Here is a 22,112-nt window from a genome sequence, read left to right as displayed (position 1 = left end):
ATTGGGCACCAAGATTAAATTGGACAAGCGCATCTCTATGCGCATGTTCTGTCGTCTTTGTTGTCGAGACGTGAATCGTCATTTCCGGTTAGTAGAGCTGTGAAGTTGCACTTGACAGGTCTCGTCCTTAAAATGCCGGGTAAAACGAAAGAAGCGTGTACAATAGTTAGAAACAAAATTAGAATTTCTGATCGCTATGAGATGGGTGAGGGTATTGTTGATATTCAGCGTGCTCTGGGTCTTAGTGAATCCACTGCAAGAATTATCTATGACAATGTGCAATCAATTCAAAAAAACTTCTCAATCTTCTACTAATGTAAGTGTGACTAGAGTGACCAAATCTCGCTCGGAAGCTATGGAAAGAATGGGAAAAAAATGCTAAGCCATTGGATTGAGCATCACAACCAACAACACATGTCTCTCTCTGGAACTGCTATTGAAACTAAAGTCAAGAGCTTGTACGCATAGTTTAGTATATTATTGTGTATTTCAGTGTTAAATTTTTAAGTGTACAAATTTTGCATTCAAATGCGTTTCAGAAGCATGACAATGTTTTTTTTTTTTTTTTTTTTTTTTTTTTTTGTAAAAATACTATGAATCTCTGCTACTTTTATATGTGAGTAAACGGAAACCTAACCCTATATTTTACATATAAAATGACACTCGATTTACGCGAATTCGCTATGCGCGGCAATTCCGCGGAACATAACTATCGCGTATAACGAGGCCTACCTGTAACATTTTTTTTTCTCATGTGAACATAGGTATTTGACAACATAAAATTGAAATAATGATTCGGATTTGGTAGTCCCAAGAACGAGTTGATCAATCCCGGTGAGGGTGTCCTCATTTTGGAGTTTCAGAATATTGTAACGCTAGTTTTAATGTTGCATATTTTTTACTCTATTTATACTTTTGTGTTTCAGATGACGGGAAAATCGAGGTTAAGGAGACAATGGCTAGGTATACAACTGACGTCATTGCCTCATGTATCTTCGGTATCCAAGGTAACGCACTCCGAGATCAAAACAGCGAGTTTCGGCAGGTGCTCCGTAAAATCCTCGATTTCGATATTGTGAAAGGAATCAAGACGGCAATCGCTTTCTTTGCCCCTGCCTTGGTGAAAACACTAAAGCTAAAAGTAGTTGATGATGATGTTGCGGACTACATCAGGAATACCATATGGACGACAGTTGAGCATCGCAAGAAGAACAACATTGTTCGCAAAGACTTCCTCGATCTTCTGATGCAGCTCAGGGACAAAGGATTCATGGAGGAGGGCGAAAGCAACGATCATGAAACAGAACCTGGCAAGAAGTTTGGTGAGTTTTAAACATTCTTCACTGTACATATTGTTATATTGGGTTACACGCCCCTTTCCCAGGTGAAAGGGATGAACAGATAAACCGATTCTCCCTAGCATTAGACACAGAAACGCACTCACAGGGGAAGCAAGGCAGCTCAGTTCTCTGCCGGTCCCAAGCCCGATAAATGGAGAAGGTGAGTGACTTGATAATGAGTCATAGTGGGCACATTTACCCAGTAGCAATGGCGGCTGGTGCAGAAAATCTGTTGTGTGCTGAAACCCCTCCCCCTCCAAAAAATAAAAATATTGAGAAACATACCGGTACGCGGTTTTCAAGAGGCTCCCCACTGAGTTTTCCACAGTGAACAAACACGCAAACAACCCCAACACATATACACATTCCTCAAAATAAAACTATATAATTAAACTCACAATAACACCTGCAATGAAAAAATATTCAAGAACTCAAAACACTTAGTGCGAGCGCGCAAAAGCAGATCTTTCCAATATTACCACAATCATTGAAATAAAACCAGAAACGTCGTAATGCAAAATTATATGTTATGTTTCTATTGTGTCATTTATAAACTAGACATTTTTATTAAAGAAAATCACAATATCATGTCCTTATTTTGACAACATAAAATGTACAAATTTTATAGTTCGTCAATTAACAAAGGTGACTATGGAATGGGCAAGTTGGAAGTATTCTATCCTCTTTGGTATTAAAAGACCTGGCGGGAACATCTCTACATTGTTTTGTTTTCCCGTTTGCTTTGAGCGATCCCCTCTTAAATACTACCGCTGAGTCAAGAGGGTGCCACCTGCCACGTGGTAATGCAAGTGTGACTAGTGCTGCCTCTCTGTGGTCGAACGAAGAATCGCTGTGAAGTGATGTCTTGCCGGTCTTGGCTGTTGTTTCCACAGCCTATCGAAAAAGTTGGGCACGCATGCGCAAAAGGCAGAGTTCCTGCTTTCTGGCAAAAAGCTTAGAAACTCTCGCTGAGCTGTGATCGCACAGCCACCCGGCGTGGAGCACACGACTAGTTACCTGGTTGTGAGACGAGTTGAACAATTTCCTATTCTTTGGCTGACGTCTTTTTCAATGAACTGTATTTGATTGCAGATAATATTACTAAAGTAATTTATTTTTCAAATAGGCAATATGCTGCAGCACTTCAGCACATAAGGTAGAGCCGCCCCTGCCCAGTAGGTGTCTCTGGTAGGCTTGCCTACTGATGTTACCCTTAGGGGAAGGGCCTTAAAACTGATTGATTGTGATTGAAATAGTCTCTCCGTCACCTATCATTCATCTTCCCACTAACACTGAATTTTACCTTCAGGTATGGAACTCTGGGCTCGTATATACTTTTCATCTCTATATTAACACCGTATGGCTGTTCAGTCTTGTCCTCAGATCTAACTGTCGGATCAATGTCAATAGTACATCCCTTCTTTTTGTCAGTAGCAATAATGTCCAGTCGATGTACACAGACTCATGTAGCAAGAAAATGAACTTCCTGATGTACCTCAATACCGGATTCCTTTAAAATCCATTCATTATGATTTTTCTGACTGAGTGATGACGGATGTTCCTTAGAAGTTCTCCATGATGACAAGATGCCAGAACATGCGCAAGGCTTCCAAACTCGCTGCAGAGTCTACAACAAGATCTATCTTGGGATCTGTCTGGAAGAACTCGTACAGGTATTGTATTTGCTGTTAGATTGACAGCACCTCGCCACTCTGAAGTGGTGAGACATCTTTTGTCGAAAACCCATCGATTGCCAGGTGTATATTTTTAAATAATTCTACCCTTTTTCCGTTTTGTGGAAACTTTATTCGCGATTCCTCAACTCCTCACGAGATACTTGGACCTTAAAGTATGCGTGTTCATTATGCAGTTCTAGTTTAATCAGACAATCTCATATCTCATTGTTGAAGGGTCTTGTGGCAATCACCGTAGGATTTGCGGTTTTAAGAACGACCATGCAATTATTAATTTGTTGCATAAATGCTTCCCATTACAGTGAAAAGGAGCTAACCCATTGAATTTTCTAGTTGTATATAGGGTGTTTGAAAATAAATTACGGGAAATATATGGGTATAAGAAACCCAATACAAAGGGCACTAGGAAAGTTTTGCAATGTGAGTGAACGCTTTAGACTTTTTCCAAATAATTTGCACCACACTCAATACACTTCTCCATACGTCGAAACCAGTCAGTGAACCAACTCTGCCACTTTTCTTCGGTTACATTTTCACACTCTTGATTCCATACTGCCAGAAGCTCCTTGTCGGATGCAAAACGCCGTTCTTCCAGTTTCATCTTCACTTCTGGGAAGAGTGCGAAGTCACATGGGGGCAAGATCAGGTCTGTATGGAGGGTGATCAAGCACAGTCAACCCTGATCTGGCCAGAAAATCCATTGTAACATTATCACGATATGCTGGAGCATTGTCGTGATGCAAGAGCCAAGTGTTGACCCGTGAACTTGGATGGAGCTGCTTGAGAGCCTGGATGACCTGAGGCAGACAAGTCTCACTGTACCACTTCACAGTAACTGTTCTTTGTGTTTTTAGCACAACCCGAGTCAGGATGCCCCGTTTAGTGAAGAATACTGCAATCATCCTTTTCTTCACTGACCTTGACTTTCGCACAGTCACAGAAGTACCCTCACCTTCAAACAGCCACACCTTGTTCTGGGATTTTGTTGGGACATCGTGATAATAAAGAAAAGTTTCGTCACTTGTAACGATGCTATTGACGTTACGCGAAGTCCCATTTTCAAACTGTTTTAGCATTTTTAGGCACCATTTCACTCAATGTGCCCTTTGTTCCTCTGAAAGTGAATGGGGCACCCAAAGGGAACAAACCTTTCTAACATGGAGATAGTCGTGTAGAACTGAATAAATAGCTAGTGCAGGGATGTGGAGGGTCTCTTCTACCTGCCGATATGTCAACCGTCTCTCTTGCTGTAACATTTTCCTCACAGCTTCAATGTTTTTCTCAGTCACTGATTCGGACGGTCGCCCAGAACAAGGATCGTGATCAACCCCAAAATTTCCCCTCTAGAACTCTTTGTACCTGCGGAAAATTGTTGTCCGATGTGGACAGTCTTTCCCCAGCACAGGAGTCATTTCCTCCAGGCACTGGTCAACAGTTAATCCACGAGCAAAACTGTAGCGGATAATTGCGCGATATTCACCTTTAGACCACACTGAAATCTTAACTTGCTTTCAATCCCACTGCTTGGTAACAACTGGTGTGAAGGTCGCGCCTTGTTGTCTTCTAGACTGGTTTTCACCCCTCTTTCCATCCCTTACCATAAGAGCGGTGTCCAGCCAACCGTTTTTGCGTATTGCAAAGCTTTCCTAGTGCCCTTAAAATGTAAGAGAGGATCAGTCATCCATTTTTTCCTAAACCGCTTGGTTAATCGCCAGGGGTGACTGGTTCATATCGCTTATGCTCTGCAACGTAGTGCACTGAATTCGCAACAAAACGTTAGCTGTGTTAAAGTGTTCATTTTAGCATTCAAAATTGCCAAGGAAAATCCATAGGATATGCAGAAATGTTGAGAACATTTACTGGTGAACGGAGTACAGTCATGAGCGCGTGATTGAGGGCCACATGGTGTCAGCTGATTATATGTGCTGTGCAGTTGGCAAGCAATGCAGTAGAGTGCATTGCGTGGCTCAACACATGTAGAGGAGGGGAGTGGACAAGCGGGGCATCGGGAAGAAGAAATTTACAGCATCATTTTCTGTAAGTTTTCGCTCTTACGGCCTACAAAGGCGAAGAACACGACAAAATGAAATAAAGAATATTAATGTTCACAGCACTTCTCATAGATAAACAATTAACAGAAATCAGTTTTCACTAAACACATCTCCTCATTGGACCAAGGGCTTTCAAGTCCAACTGTAAGGGCCCGGCTTGTTATGTCAGGAATTCTAAATTACATAAAGAAGATGCTTGACATTAATAGTGGTGTACACACCTGATTGGCATCTATCAAATCAAAATAATAACGTACGGAACTACGTTGGACGTAGTTTTATTAGTCTATATCCTAGGAAACTTTGCTTTAATCTTAGCCTTTAATAATTGCGAATATCACAGAATGTGATTGCAATGTATACTTTTATTACATAACCTGTGTTACGAGGGTAAGTCATTTCAGCAATTATTCTGCGCTGTGGCGAACTTTGAGATGCACGAAATGTTCTGTGTTTACCGATATGCTTCATAAAACAAATTCTTTGTGCTCACCTGTAACCAGGAGTCGTTATACTATTAGGATTTAAGTTCTGCACGCCAGCCGGTTCACGATACCTTAGCGCATGGTAATCAGAATAAAGACGCTACATTATCCGGGCATGATGATCAGGGGCTTGTTCTGTGACACGCCGCCATTACTAGCAAGGTTGCACGTGAGCGAGCGGCACGTCAGTGTGCTTACGGTAGCACACCGCACAAGGTTATCAAGCAAGAGAGTTTGGCCGGCCACACGCTGCATAGGCTGACACAGAAGTTGCTCGCCACTAAATTTAGATTTCGTTATCGAATTTCCCGTGAGCTTTCGCTAGCAGGAAATAAAACACGCTAGAGATCGATTTCCTTTTCAGAACACTATGTCCTCGTACAACTTCTAAAACTTATTTTCAGACACTCTGTATGGCATTGTATCACGTAGGTTCTTGGTGGCAGACTATAGTTGAGTCGTCAGGAAAATCCAGTGGCAAAACAGTAATAAAACCAGCTAATCTCAAGTACTTACTGGAAATGCTTGATTGTATTCCATCTACAAATCATCAGTTCTATTCGGTACTAACAGCTGCCAATGGCCAAGCAGTAGGGAATATTAGGCATAAGTCTCATTATATAACACCATTTCAACCCATGAGTGTGTTTGTGACATTGTTTATTTTTGGCTGGGCCGGGCTGAATGGTTCAGACCGTTGAGGCGCTGGCTTTCTGAGCTCAAATTGGCAGGTTCGATCCTGACCCAGTCCGGTAGTATTTGAAGGTGCTCAAATATGTCTGCCTAGTGTCGGTAGATTTACTGGCACGTAAAAAGAACTCTTGCGGGACTAAATTCCGGCACCTCGGCGTTTCCGAAAGCCATAAAAGTAGTTAGTGGGACGCAGAAGCAAATAACATTATTATTTATTTTTGTGTGCAGTCCAGAAAATAATTGAATATTTATTCTGTATTTAGCTATACGCAAAAACTATACGCAAAAACAGATTTTGCTCAACTTAAGCAAAAGTATTGGACATAACCGTGTTTCGATCACCGATAGTTTTACTATTCCATTAATATTAACGTGCTCATAGTAACATATTAAGAGAAAGAAAATGTGTAACATTCATCGGTAGAATTTTTTTATCATTGCCAAAGATGGGTTTTCTTTGTTGTGATAAAACAGTGTTTAGCCCGCTTTTGTGGGCACATGTCGAATGCAACTGAGCCTGAAAGTTTTGTGAAACATTTTTCGTTGCAGAGCTGGAAGGAGACGATTTTGTAGCTCAAGCATTCGTATTCCTCACCGCTGGCTTCGAGACATCTTCCACGACGATGAGCTTCGCGCTCTATGAGTTATCCCTGCAACCCGAAATACAGAACAGACTGAGGCAGGAGATACGGTCGGTGCTGGAGAAGTATGATGGGAAACTGACGTACGACGGACTCCAGGAGATGGTTTACCTCGACATGGTAGTATCAGGTGAGTCTTCTGTAGTGGGTTATGCAACAGAGGCATTTTTCTCATATTTGGTGGAGCATTTTCTTGACAAATGGCTGTTGTGAGCCCGCCCTGGTTATGCGTATGTAGGTGGTGTGAGGGGTACCCATACCGGTGCCCTCCTGGCGCTCCTCTGTTGGTCATGAATTTGTGTGTTGCATCACTAATTTATTTATTAATTATAATGTGTTTTGTAAAATATGATGCGTAAGAAAAATGTATTCATATATGTGTGTGTGTGTTTTGTCTTTTATGTAGTGTGACCAGGGTCAGCGGTGCTTGTCACTGTATGGTTGACACAGTAAATTTGTGTGTACGGTGTGGTAGCATTGTATAGTGACGTATGTGACCCATGTTGCTTGGTAGTTGCAACGTCTTCCACCGTAAAATTTGCGCCACTTATTTGTGTTGAAGCTAAATAAGTAATGGCAGGTGTTATTTAATTGCAGCATCTCTTAATTAGTTAAGTTGTATTGTGTAGCAAAACTGCGGACGTTGACCACCCATTCTGTGAATGACCACGTCCGATGTTGCTTAACTGTGTGTGTCTGCTGTGCGTCAAAATTTTTAGTGCTTTCCTCGGCTATATCTGCTCGTTTCCAGCGCTTTTAGGGTGACTCTGGATGTTGTAATTTAAAGCTGTGAAGGCAGGAGTTATGAAGTGAGGTTGCTTTTCATGTATCTTCTTGACTTGGCGGGAGAGGGGTGGGGGTTGAATGGTGGTTATGGTATGGTTTGTAGGGGATGTGCGTGGGTCTGGGCGGGGTCGTGAGAAGTTTTAATAGAAGGAGATAAAGTAAGTCCTCCTCTGTGCTGTAGTGGTTAGCGTGGTTAGCTGCCACCCCTGGAGGCACGGGTTCGATTCCCGGCTCTGCCACGAAATTCGAAAAGTGGTACGAGGGCTGAAAAGGGTTCACTCAGCCTTGGGAGGTCAAATTAGTAGAGATGGGTTCGATTCCCGGCTCAGCCATCCTGCAAGTGGTTTTCCATGGTTGGTACGTAACTTTAAGGGCACGGCCGCTTCCTTCCCTCTTCCTTGTCTGCCCCTTCCAATCTCCCCATCCCCCCCCCGCAAGGCCCTTGTTCAGCTTAGCACGTGAGGCCGCCTGGGCGAGGTATTGGTCCTGCTCTCCAGTTGTATCCCCGACCCAATGTCTAACGCTCAAGGACACTTCCCCTTCAATCAATCAATCAATCAATCAATCAATCAATCAATCAATCAATCAATCAATCAATCAATCAATCAATCAATCAATCAATCAATCAATCAATCAATCAATCAATCAATCAATCAATCAATCAATCAATCAATCAATCACTACTGATCTGCATTTAGGGCAGTCGGCCAGGTGGCAGATTCCCTATCTGTTGTTTTCCTAGCCTTTTCTTAAATGATCGCAAATAAATTGGAAAATTACGGAACATTTCCGTTGGTAAGTTATTCCAATCCCTAACTGCCCTTCCTATAAACGAATATTTGCCCCAATTTGTCCTGTTGAATTCCAACTTTATCTTCATATTATGATCTTTCCTACTTTAAAAGACACCACTCAAACCTATTCGTCTACTGATGTCCTCCAACGCCATCTTTCCACTGACAACTCGGAACATACCACTTAATCGAGCAGCTCGTCTCCTTTCTCCCAAGTCTTCCCAGCCCAAACTTTGCAACATTTTTGAAACGCTACTCTTTTATCGGAAATCACCCAGAACAAATCGAGCTCCTTTTCTTTGGATTTTTTTCCAGTTCTTGGATCAAGTAATTCTAGTGAGGGTCCCATACACTGGAACCATACTCTAGTTGGGGTCTTACCAGAGACTTATATGCCCTCTTCTTTACAGGGTTACTACAACCCCTAAATATCCTCATAACCATGTGCAGAGATCTGTACCCTTTATTAACAATCATATTTTCTGTGATTACCCCAATGAAGGTCTTTTCTTATATTAACACCTAGGTACTTACAATGATCTCCAAAAGGAACTTTCACCCCATCAACGCAGTAATTAAAACTAAGAGGACTTTTCTTATTTGTGAAACTCACAACCTGACTTTTAACCCCGTTTATCATCGTACCAATGCCCACCGTCCATCTCACAATACTATCGAGGTCACCCTGCAGCCGCTCACAAGCTTGTAAATTATTTATTACTCTGTACAGAATAAGATCATCTGCAAACAGCCTTATCTCTGATTCCACTTCTTTATACAGGCGGTAGAGGTGAGATCCCTCGCTGAGTCCAAGGGAAAAGCCAACCCTGGAAGGCAAACAGATTACGAAGTAGGGAGTGGGGTTGGGTTTGAGCCTCGAGGGGGAGGTTGAGGTTGTGTAGCAGAGGGGAGCCGGTTGGATCTATAATGTGCTTTAATTCCTCGTTTGATATGTGGGTAACCAGGGAACGAATTGGCGTGATTGCCTGAAGAATTCCCACACTTCGCCTGGTCCCGTGGCACCTGGTCGGGGAGCACCTCCACATCTGTTGCAGCGGGTAGCCTCTGAGCATGAAACTGCAGAGTGATTTAATTTGAGACAATTAAAGCATTGGGTGACTAGGGTGGTGGTGTGATAGGCTTGGGGTGAGGGTTTCGATTCCTGGTTGAGGTCCGTGTGGTCTTCTCGAGGTTTGTTGTGGCTACGTTTTGAAATGGTGGTGGGGTAGGTGTTGGGGCAGTGGGGATGTGTGTGGGGGTTAGGGTGTGGGTTGTGAGCCCGTTGTTGATGGCTTACTTTTGTAACTGCAGTAGTAATGCCATCTAACGAAAATCAGTAGTAGCAAAAGAAACAAAATTAACAACAATGCTCAGTCAATTTAATGTTTGTTGATAAGTTAAGGAGCTGAGGAGATTGACCATCACATTTTGTTGTTCGCCGGCCCGGTGATATTGGGGTCTTCAATTTCCACACCACCCCTCCCCCCACATTTTTAATTTCATTTTCCACAATTCCCCCAGTGAACGTTCCTTCACGTTTTTATTCCGATCTTTAGCCATCTCTCCTTACTTTCCTGGTTCAAATGGGCTAATGACCGCATGGATTACCTAATAAAACAAGCACGGAAACAACCATTCGTCATTGTCATTGGTTGGGATATAATAGCATATCTGGATCAGTTACCTGATTATTATTTGCATGAAGGAGCTACACCAGATGACTGGAGAGTTCCTGTAGTAGCCCAAGTGTACAATGGAAATGTGTTATACATAAAACAGGCCTATCAGCCTGACATGTGCTGCATGTAACATCTGGGAAAACATTCTTTCTGATTATATTAGACATGTTTGTGAAATTATCTACTAGTTTGATAGAAGGCAGTTCGGGTTTACGATAGACTAGCTGACGTGCCCGTGCTTCGCTACGGAATTTTACATTGTATACAGAATTCTAGGTCAGGTAGTGTACACATTGTGAGTAAGATTGTATTAAATTCCACAATTGTAAACGTTACCCTAGAAACGCAACGGGGAAGTCACCAAACGTCTTTTCTCATGGGAATACTAGGTTAGGGAATTTTCAATGCAATGGAAGGCCCTCTTACCTACCATCAGTCACAATCAAGTTGGGGAGTTTTCATTATAATGGCAGACATTCTCTCTCCACCTGACTTTTTTTACATCCTCACAGAGACTGTCTTAGTGGTTTTACCAACTGAAGTCAACATAGGTCATTACAATGACGTCAGTAAGAATGTCGCGGTTAAAAGCAATGCTATCATATGAAATACTCGATCATGAAAAGCACACGTTTTCTCACTGTGGATCTAACAGTCGCAGGTTCCAGAGCAGGAATGACCAGGCCGTAGACAGCCGTGAACATTCTTTTCTTTTTTCTTTTTTTGGTGGAGGTGGGAATAGTGGAGAGTCCCAGGGTGAAAATTATGCCCCTTTTCTCATCTTATTCTCAGGAGTACCCCATGAGTCGGAAAATCTCAATTCACAAAACTGGTAGGGGAGAAAACTATCTGACTTGGAGGCAATTTTTTTCTTCAAGCCAGAAGAGATACCACCTCTTCCCTGCTTAATTTGGAATAAAATGAATGTAGAATTTAATAAAAGTGAATAGGAAGAAGCTTTCCTTAAGAAACGGCTTCTATCAGGTTTGGATGCGCTTGAGAACGGTTGGCTGTTGAGAGAGCTCTTGCATTATTGTAGTGATAAAGTAGTGGAAACCTATTGAAATAGCTAAATTTTGTGTATATCTGATTCATTTAGTGCTGTTTATATAGTGGTGTTTAGTGCTTGTTGGTAGAAATTGGGAGTAGTGATATTTATTTAAATTTTGTAACAAGTAATTCAGTTGGTCTTTAGTAAATTACGTTTTCTAGGTTAAGAAGGCTAGCTAGGTGTACCTTGTTTCGAATTTAGGTTTAGGAAATACTTTAGGTAATAATATTAACTTTAAAAATATTTGTAAATATCTGTAGGTTCGTTGGTTATACTTACAAAGGCAGATTATCATAAGGAATAGTACCGTAACTTCTGCAGCAACTTCTCCGGTATTTCGTATAGATATCCGTTCAGACTATCGCGAAGGTAATAATTTACTACATTAAAAAACACGATACGCCTGTAAACTTCCATTTAAAAAGAAGTTAAAGAGATTACACGGTGTAGTTAACAGTCGTTGTATTGTTATTGATTATTGTCGCTCCTCATATTGAAATATTTCACTGTTGGCTACAGTCGTGAACAAAGGGTGTAGTGTAGTCAAGTAAATATAAATAAAAATCAGCTGACCTTGTATTCCATTCATTTGTACTTCTGAGTAGGTAGTTAAAGTATCCGTAATTTATATTTCGCTCCCTCGATCTTTCAGTATTTATGAGCGGTTAGCTAATAATAATAAAGTTCATATATCCCAGTAATTGCAGTTCAAGTCCCTGGAGTAGTAGTAGTTTTGATAAAAATATTTGAGAAATTACTGTAGACAACCTCGTATTTTTCAGTAGGCCTAATTAAGGACACTTTTATTCTCCGTCCCGTGGAGTAGGAAAAATAATAGTAAACCACCAGCTGTAATAATCACATAACCACATTTCAATAGAATTGTAGTGAAGATGAGGTATAATATATTAGATAGTATCTTGCCAGTTATATTCGTGTTTTTCTTCGTGTACGGCAATCCTTTCGATACTTAAGCATTTAACCAAACGCAGTGTAGTGTAGTGTAGATACATTGTAGTACAGATACAGTACATTTAGATAGTGCCGTATCCTGCCTGCTATATTCGTGTGTTATTTTTCGTGTATATCTATTAGACCGTAATACTAATGATAATTTGTCTAAGCATTTAGCTTCGTTGGTAATCTTTGAGTACAGTAGTTCTTGCAAATTTTATTTCTATTGTGCTTAGTTTAGTGACATACGGTTCGGTACCGGTATCATAATTAGGATACGTCTGAAAGTTGTTTAAAATTACTGTAGTGTACTGTACAGTAGTATACGAGTAATATCCTATTATAATTTAGTTTGATTATTTTATTATTGTAAAATATTTGTGTAGTACTGGTGTAGTAGAGGTATCCGTAGAAACTCTTACTAAAATACTGTTGCTGTAACTAGAATAGGCTTAATTGCAGTTTGGAATTGTTTAGTTCTTGTGTAGGCTATTACTTTCGATATTCAGTAATTAACAGCAGTTTTTATCCTGTCAGGGTTTGTAGGATAAAAAAAATAGAGCACGACTAAGTAATATTGTAGTGGAGTCGTATATTACCTTATTGTTGTGTACTATCCCAGACAATATATCCCTCCGTTCATTTATTTCTTTGCAAATAAGTTATTTTATTTTTAATTTCATTTTTTCCCCGTAAAGAATGGCTAAGGAGCGCGAGTGTACTTACTGTGGGTGTAGCGAGGCATTGAGGGGTATGAGGGAGGAGTTGGAAAGTTTGAGGGAGATAATTAGGATTCTCACAGAAGACAGGAAGGAAGATAGGACTCCCTCAAAAAATGCACAGGTTACAGTAGGTGTACAAGAGGGAGGGGAAGGAAAGGGAGGAGTTGTAGAAGAAAGGTGGTCTAATGTTCTAAGGGGAAGGAGATTGCAGGCTAAGGGCTCTATTCAGGATCAGAATTCAGGACAGGTGTCTGTGCGAAATCGGTACGAGTCACTCCAGGTAGAACAACAGAGGGAAGATGAGGGACAGGAAACTGTTGGTGAGATGTTTGGAAGTAGGAGGAAGGGAAAAGGTAGGAAAGGAAAACGTAGAGTAGAGGATAGGAAAAGAGAGGTGGAACAGGGTCATTGGAAGGAGTAAAGGGAGGAGGAAGTAGCTTCTGCAGCTATCAGGAAAGATAAGGCTGACCAGGAGGGGAGGGGATCAAATGAGGTGGGTAGGGTTGAGGCTCTGGTCATGGGGGATTCCATCGTTAGACACGTGGGGAAAGTGTGTAGAGGAAAGGGTACCAGGGTAGAGTGTTATCCAGGAATTAGGTTGAGGCAGATGTTGAGCAAAGTAGAAGAGAGGGAGGAGGGGAAGGAGAAGGTGGTAGTGTTTCACGTTGGTACCAACAACGTAAGGCAAGCTGATATAAGTACCAACATAGTTGGAGATGTGTGGGATCTGCTAAATGCAGCACGGGTGAAGTTTAAGAAAGCAGAGATTGTTATTAGTGGAATACTGTGTAGAAGGGATACTGACTGGAGGGTGATTGGGGATTTAAATGAGACTATGGAGTGGGTATGTGGGAAACTGGGAGTGAAATTTCTAGATCCTAATGGGTGGGTAGGAGATAGGGATCTGCGCTTGGATGGCCTTCATTTAAACCGCAGTGGTACGTATAAGTTAGGAAATTTGTTTGGAAGGGTAATAGGGAGGTACATTCAGGGAAACGGGATGGCCTAGGGAGCGGTGATAAGGGAACAAGGAACTGTAAATCAAGTAGGGATGACATAAAATTGTTAGTGTTGAACTGTAGAAGTATTGTAAGGAAAGGAATAGAATTAATTTAATAGATATATATTTACCAGATATTGTAATAGGAGTTGAATCATGGCTGAGAAATGATATAATGGATGCAGAAATTTTCTCACTGCACTGGAGTGTGTATCGTAGAGATAGGATAGGAAAGGTGGGAGGGGGAGTTTTCATTCTGGTGAAAGAAGAATTTGTAAGCTACGAAAAAGTTAAAGATGAGACACATGAAATTCTAAGTGTAAGGCTCATTTCTAAAGATAATAGGCAACTTGATATATTTGGAGTGTACAGATCGACAAAGGGTAGCACTGATGCGGATTCGGAATTATTTGATAGGATAGTCAGCTATGTGGGAAACGACATGGAAAGAAATGTGATTGTAGCAGGAGATCTGAATTTGCCAGATGTAAATTGGGAAGGAAATGCGAACGACAGGAAGCATGACCAACAAATGGCAAATAAGTTAATATGGGAAGGACAGCTGATTCAGAAAGTGATGGAACCAACCAGAGGGAAAAATATCCTGGATGTCGTGCTGATAAAACCAGATGAGCTGTAGAGGGAAACTGAAGTAATAGATGGTATTAGTGATCATGAAGCTGTTTTTGTGGTGGTTAAAAATAAATGTGATAGAAAGGAAGGTCTTAAAAGTAGGACTGTTAGGCAGTACCATATGGCTGATAAAGCAGGCATGAGGCAGTTTCTAAAAAGTAATTATGATCGGTGGAAAACGGTAAATAAAAATGTAAACAGACTCTGGGATGGGTTTAAAAAAATTGTTGCGGAATGCGAAAACAGGTTTGTACCATTAAGGGTGGTAAGGAATGGTAAAGACCCACCTTATTATAATAGAGAAATAAAGAGACTAAGAAGGAGGTGCCGACTGGAAAGAAATAGAGTTTGAAATGGCTGTGGAAGTAAGGAGAAATTGAAGGAACTTACTAGAAAATTGAATCTAGCAAAGAAGGCAGCTAAGGATAACATGATGGCAAGCATAATTGGCAGTCATACGAATTTTAGTGAAAAATGGAAGGGTATGTATAGGTATTTTAAGGCAGAAACAGGTTCCAAGAAGGACATTCCAGGAATAATTAATGAACAAGGGGAGTGTGTATGTGAGGATCCTCAAAAGGCAGAAGTATTCAGTCAGCAGTATGTAAAGATTGTTGGTTACAAGGAAAATGTCGAGATAGAGGAGGAGACTAAGGCCAAAGAAGTAATAAAATTTACATACGATAACAATGACATTTACAAAAAGATACAGAAGTTGAAAACTAGAAAAGCGGCTGGAATTGATCAGATTTCTGGGGATATACTAAAGACAATGGGTTGGGATATAGTACCATATCTGAAGTACTTATTTGATTATTGTTTGGTCGGAGGAGCTATACCAGATGAATGGAGAGTTGCTATAGTAGCCCCTGTGTATAAAGGAAAGGGTGATAGACATAAAGCTGAAAATTACAGGCCAGTAAGTTTGACATGCATTGTATGTAAGCTTTGGGAATGCATTCTTTCTGATTATATTAGACATGTTTGTGAAATTAATAACTGGTTCGATAGAAGGCAATTCGGTTTTAGGAAAGGTTATTCCACTGAAGCTCAACTTGTAGGATTCCAGCAAGATATAGCAGATATCTTGGATTCTGGAGGTCAAATGGACTGTATCGCGATTGACCTGTCTAAAGCATTTGATAGGGTGGATCATGGGAGACTACTGGCAAAAATGAGTGCAAGTGGACTAGACAAAAGAGTGACTGAATGGGTTGCTATATTTCTCGAAAATAGATCTCAGAGAATTAGGGTAGGTGGAGCTTTATCTGACCCTGTAATAATTAAGAGGGGAATTCCTCAAGGCAGTATTATCGGACCTTTATGTTTCCTTATATATATAAATGATATGAGTAAAGGAGTGAAATCGGAGGTAAGGCTTTTTGCGGATGATGTTATTCTCTATAGAGTGATAAATAAGTTACAAGATTGTGAGCAACTGCAGCGTGACCTCGAAAATGTTGTGAGATGGACAGCAGGCAATGGTATGATGATAAACGGGGTTAAAAGTCAGGTTGTGAGTTTCACAAATAGGAAAAGTCCTCTCAGTTTTAATTACTGCGTTGATTGGGTGAAAGTTCCTTTTGGGGATCATTGTAAGTATCTAGGTGTTAACATAAGGAAAGATCTTCATTGGAGTAATCACATAAATGGGATATTAAATAAAGGGTACAGATCTCTGCACATGGTTATGAGGGTGTTTAGGGGTTGTAGTAAGGATGTAAATTAGAGGGCATATAAGTCTCTGGTAAGACCCCAACTAGAGTATGGTTCCAGTGTATGGGACCCTCACCAGGATTACCTGATTCAAGAACTGGAAGAAATCCAAACAAAAGCAGCTCGATTTGTTCTGGGTGATTTCCGACAAAAGAGTAGCGTTACAAAAATGTTGCAAAGTTTGGGCTGGGAAGATTTGGGAGAAAGGAGACGAGCTGCTTGATTAAATGGTATGTTCCAAGCTGTCAGAAGAGAGATGGCGTGGGAGGACATCAGTAGACGAATAAGTTTGAGTGGTGTCTTTAAAAGTAGGAAAGATCACAATATGAAGATAAAGTTGGAATTCAAATTCAAGAGGACAAATTGGGGTAAATATTCGTTTATAGGAAGGGGAGTTAGGGATTGGAATAACTTACCAAGGGAGACGTTCAATAAATTTCCAATTTCTTTGAAATCATTTAGGAAAAGGCTAGGAAAGCAACAGATAGGGAATCTGCCACCTGGGCGACTGCCCTAAATGCAGATCAGTATTGATTGATTGATTGATTGATTGGATTTTGAGTTATTTAGTGAATTGCGGTTCTATAAAATGGAATAGGCCAAAATTGTAATTCCGGACCAGATCATAGGTGAGCCGCTGCCATTATTCCGGTAAATGTGCACACTGCTCATTCCAATCAGTTGCGTCAGAGTAGGGATCGAACAGCTGGAAAACTGATGAACCAGTTTGTTATGTACCAGCAGTATCAGAAAATGTATGAATCAGAGGAATGGCATTCTAAGGAAGAAAGTTATCTATCTCCCCACCTATTTCCCGCCAATATTCAGGCAGGCTGTTATACTCGGTACGCAACAGTAATCCCATCTATCGGAGATGAGTGGTACCATAAGAGACAAAGAAGGTCACAACAAACAATGGTCAATGTAATGTTATTGTTCATCAATTTCATGAATTTTCGATATTATAGGTCTTCACATTTAGTTTCCTTCCGACTATGAAATACCCCTCTTATCATAGTCGGTACAATAAAACTGAATAGATCATAAATGATCGGAAATTGTATTCTCTATAATTTCTGATATGTAGTACTTTCCGATAGGACCAATAACATAGGTATTAAAAAATTAATTTTAAGCACCTTCCCCTAAACTACCATTTCATCCAAGGTCAATGAAATTATAGGTTAGACTGTAGCTTTTTTATACTCCGGCTCTACATACCGATGTTCATTAAATAATGTTTACCCATTTTCTCGTAGCTCGGCATTGATATGGACTTAGCAACAAAAATTGAAATTCGTGAACATATCTGTTACCATAGCCGGTATAATAAAAATGTATAAGACATGAATGATCGGAAATGTACTTGTATATAACTTTAGTTATGAATTATTTACCGATGTGACCTCTAGTGACATAAATATTTGAGAATTAAATTTTCGGCCTTCCCCTAAACAGCCACTTCACTTAGTGATAATAAAATGATGTATAGCGTAGATTGTAGTGACTCATTCCCTGACTTTACATACTGATTTTCATTAAATTCTCTTCAGCCACTTTCTCGTGATACGCGTACGTACATAAAGCATAGAGAGAGATGACGGAGAATTAGAAAGGGCATTTCCTTGTTACTGTGGACACGCGCGATACAGAAATAGCTTTATTTTTAAATTCCGAGCAATGTACAGACAAAACTGTTTTATATATATACACACACTGAAGAAAATGGAAATTGCAACACCCAGAAGAAGTGGTGCTACATTGTTGCAATTGAACATGCAGGACGAGTGTTCGGTTGTGCTTCGATTATTACACTTTCAGGTCCCTCTGATCGCACGTTTGGACAACAATCAATACAGGATGTGCCCACCACGAGCTGCAATACATTGATGAATTCGTCGAGGCATGGAGTCAATAAGGCCCTGGATCGCTTCCTGAGGAATTGTGGCTCATGCTTCCTGCCCTGCACGGGTCAGTTGTTCCAGAGTTGTGGGTGGCTGAGCACGGTTGGCCAGTTGTCGACCCATCATGCCCCACACATGCTGAATAGGACTGAGGTCAGGGGATCTGGCGGGCCATTCTAAAGTTGTGATGTCGTGGAGAGCTTCTCTGGAGATGCGTGCAGTGTGAATGCTCTCCCCGGTACGTCGGCGCACACGATTCCGGCGATCACTGCGGGCAAGACAGAAGCGCGATTCATCACTAAAGACGACCCTATGCCATTCGTCGACCCACGTCGATCTTTCTCGACACCAGGCCAGCCTTACACGTCGCTGTTGTGGGGTCAATGGAACACCTTCTGCAGGGACACGGGCTCGTAAGCCAGCTGCACGCAGGCGATTACCAACTGTTTGTTGTGTAACGTGGGGTGCCGCAGCTGCTCGAATTTGCGCTGCTGTTGCATGGGGTTCCATACGGGCCATCCGAATGATGCGGCGATCCTCTCTCACAGTTGTCTGTCGCGCTGGGCCTGTGCCAGGTCTACGAATGTGGGTACCTTCATTTGACCACTGCAGCCATACACGTTGTACCGTAGATGCCTGTCGGCCAACACGTGCCGCGACAGTCCTTAGCGATAATCCAGCCTCACACAGCCCAATTATCCGAGCCCTCTCAAACGGCGACAGTTGTTGATAGCGTGCTCTTCCCTGTCGTCAAGGCATGTTTGACGGGGAACACTTCACTGCACAGACTGTAAGTCAACTACGCTACACCAGAGTAAGTATACTGAAGTTGATTCCTCCGCGACCAATCACGTGGAGGGACCTGTAGCAACAATCCAATGGGTCTGAAACTTTGATCGTTTACATACCTACATGGCATCGCTCCATGTATTGAAAATCAACACAAACGACCAATGCCTTCATGGTGTGGCAATTTCCATTTTCTTAAGTGAGGCTCTTCTTTTAGGATTGTTGCATGACACATTAGATATTTTAGATTCTAGTCAAATGGACTCTATCACTATAGACATATCCAAGGCTTTCGATAGGGTAGATTATGGGAGACTAGTGACAATTGGACTACACAAACGAGTTATTGGATGGGTAGCACTTTTTCTAGACAGTAAAACTCAGTATCTGATTCTGTAGTGATTAACAGGGGTGGCCGTCAAGGCAGAATTATTAGACCTTAATCTTTCTCGTTTGTATGTGTATTTTATTTTATTTTATTTTATTTTATTAGCTTCCTGAAAATTATCAAGAGTGCCGCAGGGACAATGCATAACAAAGACACAAAATATAAGTGCACAGTTGGTGCTAGAATATTGGAACATACCGTAGTAGAAGAGATTAAGGACATTGACACATTGTTATGAGGTACATAAGGGATTTCGTAAAATGCCGAGACTGCAACATCGTTTATGGTATTAATAGGGATGCCTACCATTTTTCAGGTCTTTACAAAAAGGCTCTGTATCGTTCCACGAGCACCCTTCGTTAATCCAGTCACCTCAATACACTCAAGGATGTACTTGTTTTTATAGTAGGGCGCTGTAGGTTCGTAGATAGCCTTCTTCTCGCTGTCAACCTCCTGTGGCTGGTCTGAATTCAGTTCGAACCTTACGGTTGAATCTATATGTAGCCAGATTTTGAGTCGGCTTTAAAGGCTATGATGTCGATTCGCTTCGTTAGCGATTCCCGAGACATCCTCGTGAATGGTATATCCTCTCTTTAGTAAAGAGTCGTCTAGCATGTGACGGGCAATGCGAAGTGTTTCACCGTGCCGGCAAAAGCCAAGGCGTATGGAAGGGTTTCGATCTCACTGTGGCAAGGCAGACAGTGGTTACCGTCCAGATTTCTACCTGCCACAGCTCGGACTGCAACAACATTACACGTCATTTGAGGGCATACTTCCATTCGGAGCAAGATAGTCCATTGTGGTGCCGGATCCAATTATTAGCAGGAGTGTAGTCTTTATAGAATAACATCTTCACACGTATGAGGTAATTTATCGGACGCTTGATATTCCATATCACGGAGCTTAGTCCTGTCTTTACGAGCATCTATACAATTGTCCTTGTTGTTTAATTTTTTCCAGATCTTACGGGAGTTAGTGATGTATGGATTTGCAGATTTCTTTTAGAGTCGTCAATCCATTGACTTGTTGGAAAACAGCGTCCAAAGGCCATTATATCATTGATTTGGGCGTATCTGTAGGTGGATTTAAATTTTATACTCAGCTGTAAAATTTCCTTCAACGCTCCTTTGATACAAATGACCTAAGTAAAGGACCAAAACCACAGATAAGGCTTATTTTGGACGATGTTATTCTGCTTAGAGTAATAAATATGTTACAGGATTTTAAGCAACTCCTTAGATTACCTTGATGGAATTGTGAGGTGGGCAGCAGAAACGTCATGCTGATAAACGGGGTGAAAATTCAGATTGTATCACAAAGAGAGAGAATTCCCCGAGTTCTATGGAGTGTGTAGATAGGAATATGTATTGTATTTACATTTATATTTGTTCCGTGCTTTTTAAAACTACATCGAATGGTTTGTCATAGCATTGGAACCATATCTCTAACTCAATCAATGTACAGGTCTGTTTATCATTGATACTGTTATTATTCAGTGTATCGAAAGCAACTCGATGTTGAACCAATAGCATTGTCTGTTTCAGAGACGCTGCGGAAGTACCCTGTTCTTCCTTTCCTGGATCGCAAAGTGCTGCAGCCTTACACTCTACCTGGCACAAACTTCACACTGGACAAGGGAGATGTAGTTATCATTTCGCTCACTGGTATCCAATACGACCCTCAGTATTATCCAAATCCAGAACGCTTCGATCCCGAACGTTTTACTGAGGAGAATAAACGTTCGAGACCCAACTACTCCTACATGCCCTTCGGAGAAGGCCCCAGGATTTGTATTGGTAAGTCTAGTACTGTATTTATCAGTAATGAAAGTGAAGCATATTATTAGATGAATTGTCGAGATTCTCTGTTACTTATTTATTATCCACATAATTAGAATATCAAATGTTATTTTCGTTTCTGGCAGGAATGCGCATGGGACTCTTGCAGGCCAAAGCTGGATTGGCACATCTCATCGCTAACTTCGAGGTGGCTCCTTGTCGGAGTACTCCAGTGCCCATGGAATTTGATGCCAAATCTGCTCTGCTCTCGGCTAAGGGCACTCTCCAACTCGGAATCCGAAGGATTACGTGAAATAAACAAGACATATATAATGTTGTATACAATGTAAATATCGTCGCATAAGAGCTATCTGTGTAAAGCAAATAATAATAATAAATAATGCTATTTAATGCTGTTTTTGTAATAAAATACCTTAATCGAAGGGCAACTAATCTATAATAGATTCTATACCGATCACATCTCATATAGCAATTGAGACTATCACGGGCGGTGTTACAAATCATGTCAGTTGTTTTCGTGTGGTCGAGGAGCACGTGATTTTCCCAACGTCTCATCAACACTGCGGTCGGCATAAGAAAGGGTTCCGATCGACTTCGATAGCAGAGAAACTCTCAGTGGAATTATGTGGTGTTTTCTTCTCGTGGTATCTAGTAGATGGGAGTCCCAGAGCGAAGATGGATGCCCTTTTACTCATCTGTTTCCGATGAGTCGGTAGAAAATCGCTCGACTGGTGGAGGAAACCGCTCTGTCATGCTAGGGGATGGCATGTCAGAATTCAAACTCCCCCATCGCTAAGTTGTTGGTAACGTGAAAGTAAGGGTCGTACTTAAAAACAGAATTTGGATTGCAGTTATGAAAAGTGTGAATTTAGAAGAGGCTGGAAGTTGTCTAGGAGCGAAGGCTCCCGATACTTGAATCTGGTATTGGGTTTCTTGGACCTGATTACCCTTTTTAGAAGAGTCATGGCATCATCAGAAGATTGGATAAGGAGA

General features: G+C 41.2%; 1 protein-coding gene across 3 annotated transcripts in view; it reads left to right on the top strand.

The window, feature by feature from the left end:
- LOC136876516 (cytochrome P450 6k1) overlaps window positions 1-21,503 on the top strand; it is a 102,729-nt gene extending 81,226 nt beyond the window's left edge. For all 3 annotated transcript variants that reach the window (XM_068228458.1, XM_068228456.1, XM_068228457.1), the window contains 4 exons: window positions 927-1,322; window positions 6,813-7,034; window positions 20,865-21,116; window positions 21,245-21,503. In XM_068228458.1, the coding sequence (XP_068084559.1) occupies window positions 927-1,322; window positions 6,813-7,034; window positions 20,865-21,116; window positions 21,245-21,411 (1,037 nt within the window). In that variant the 3' untranslated portion in view covers window positions 21,412-21,503. The remainder of the gene's footprint in view (window positions 1-926; window positions 1,323-6,812; window positions 7,035-20,864; window positions 21,117-21,244) is intronic.
- The last annotated feature ends 609 nt before the right edge of the window (window positions 21,504-22,112 follow it).

This window comes from Anabrus simplex, chromosome 6 (genome assembly GCF_040414725.1).
Source record: "Anabrus simplex isolate iqAnaSimp1 chromosome 6, ASM4041472v1, whole genome shotgun sequence".
Taxonomy (NCBI): Eukaryota; Metazoa; Arthropoda; class Insecta; order Orthoptera; family Tettigoniidae; genus Anabrus; species Anabrus simplex.
This window is presented reverse-complemented; position numbering and strand designations above follow the sequence as displayed.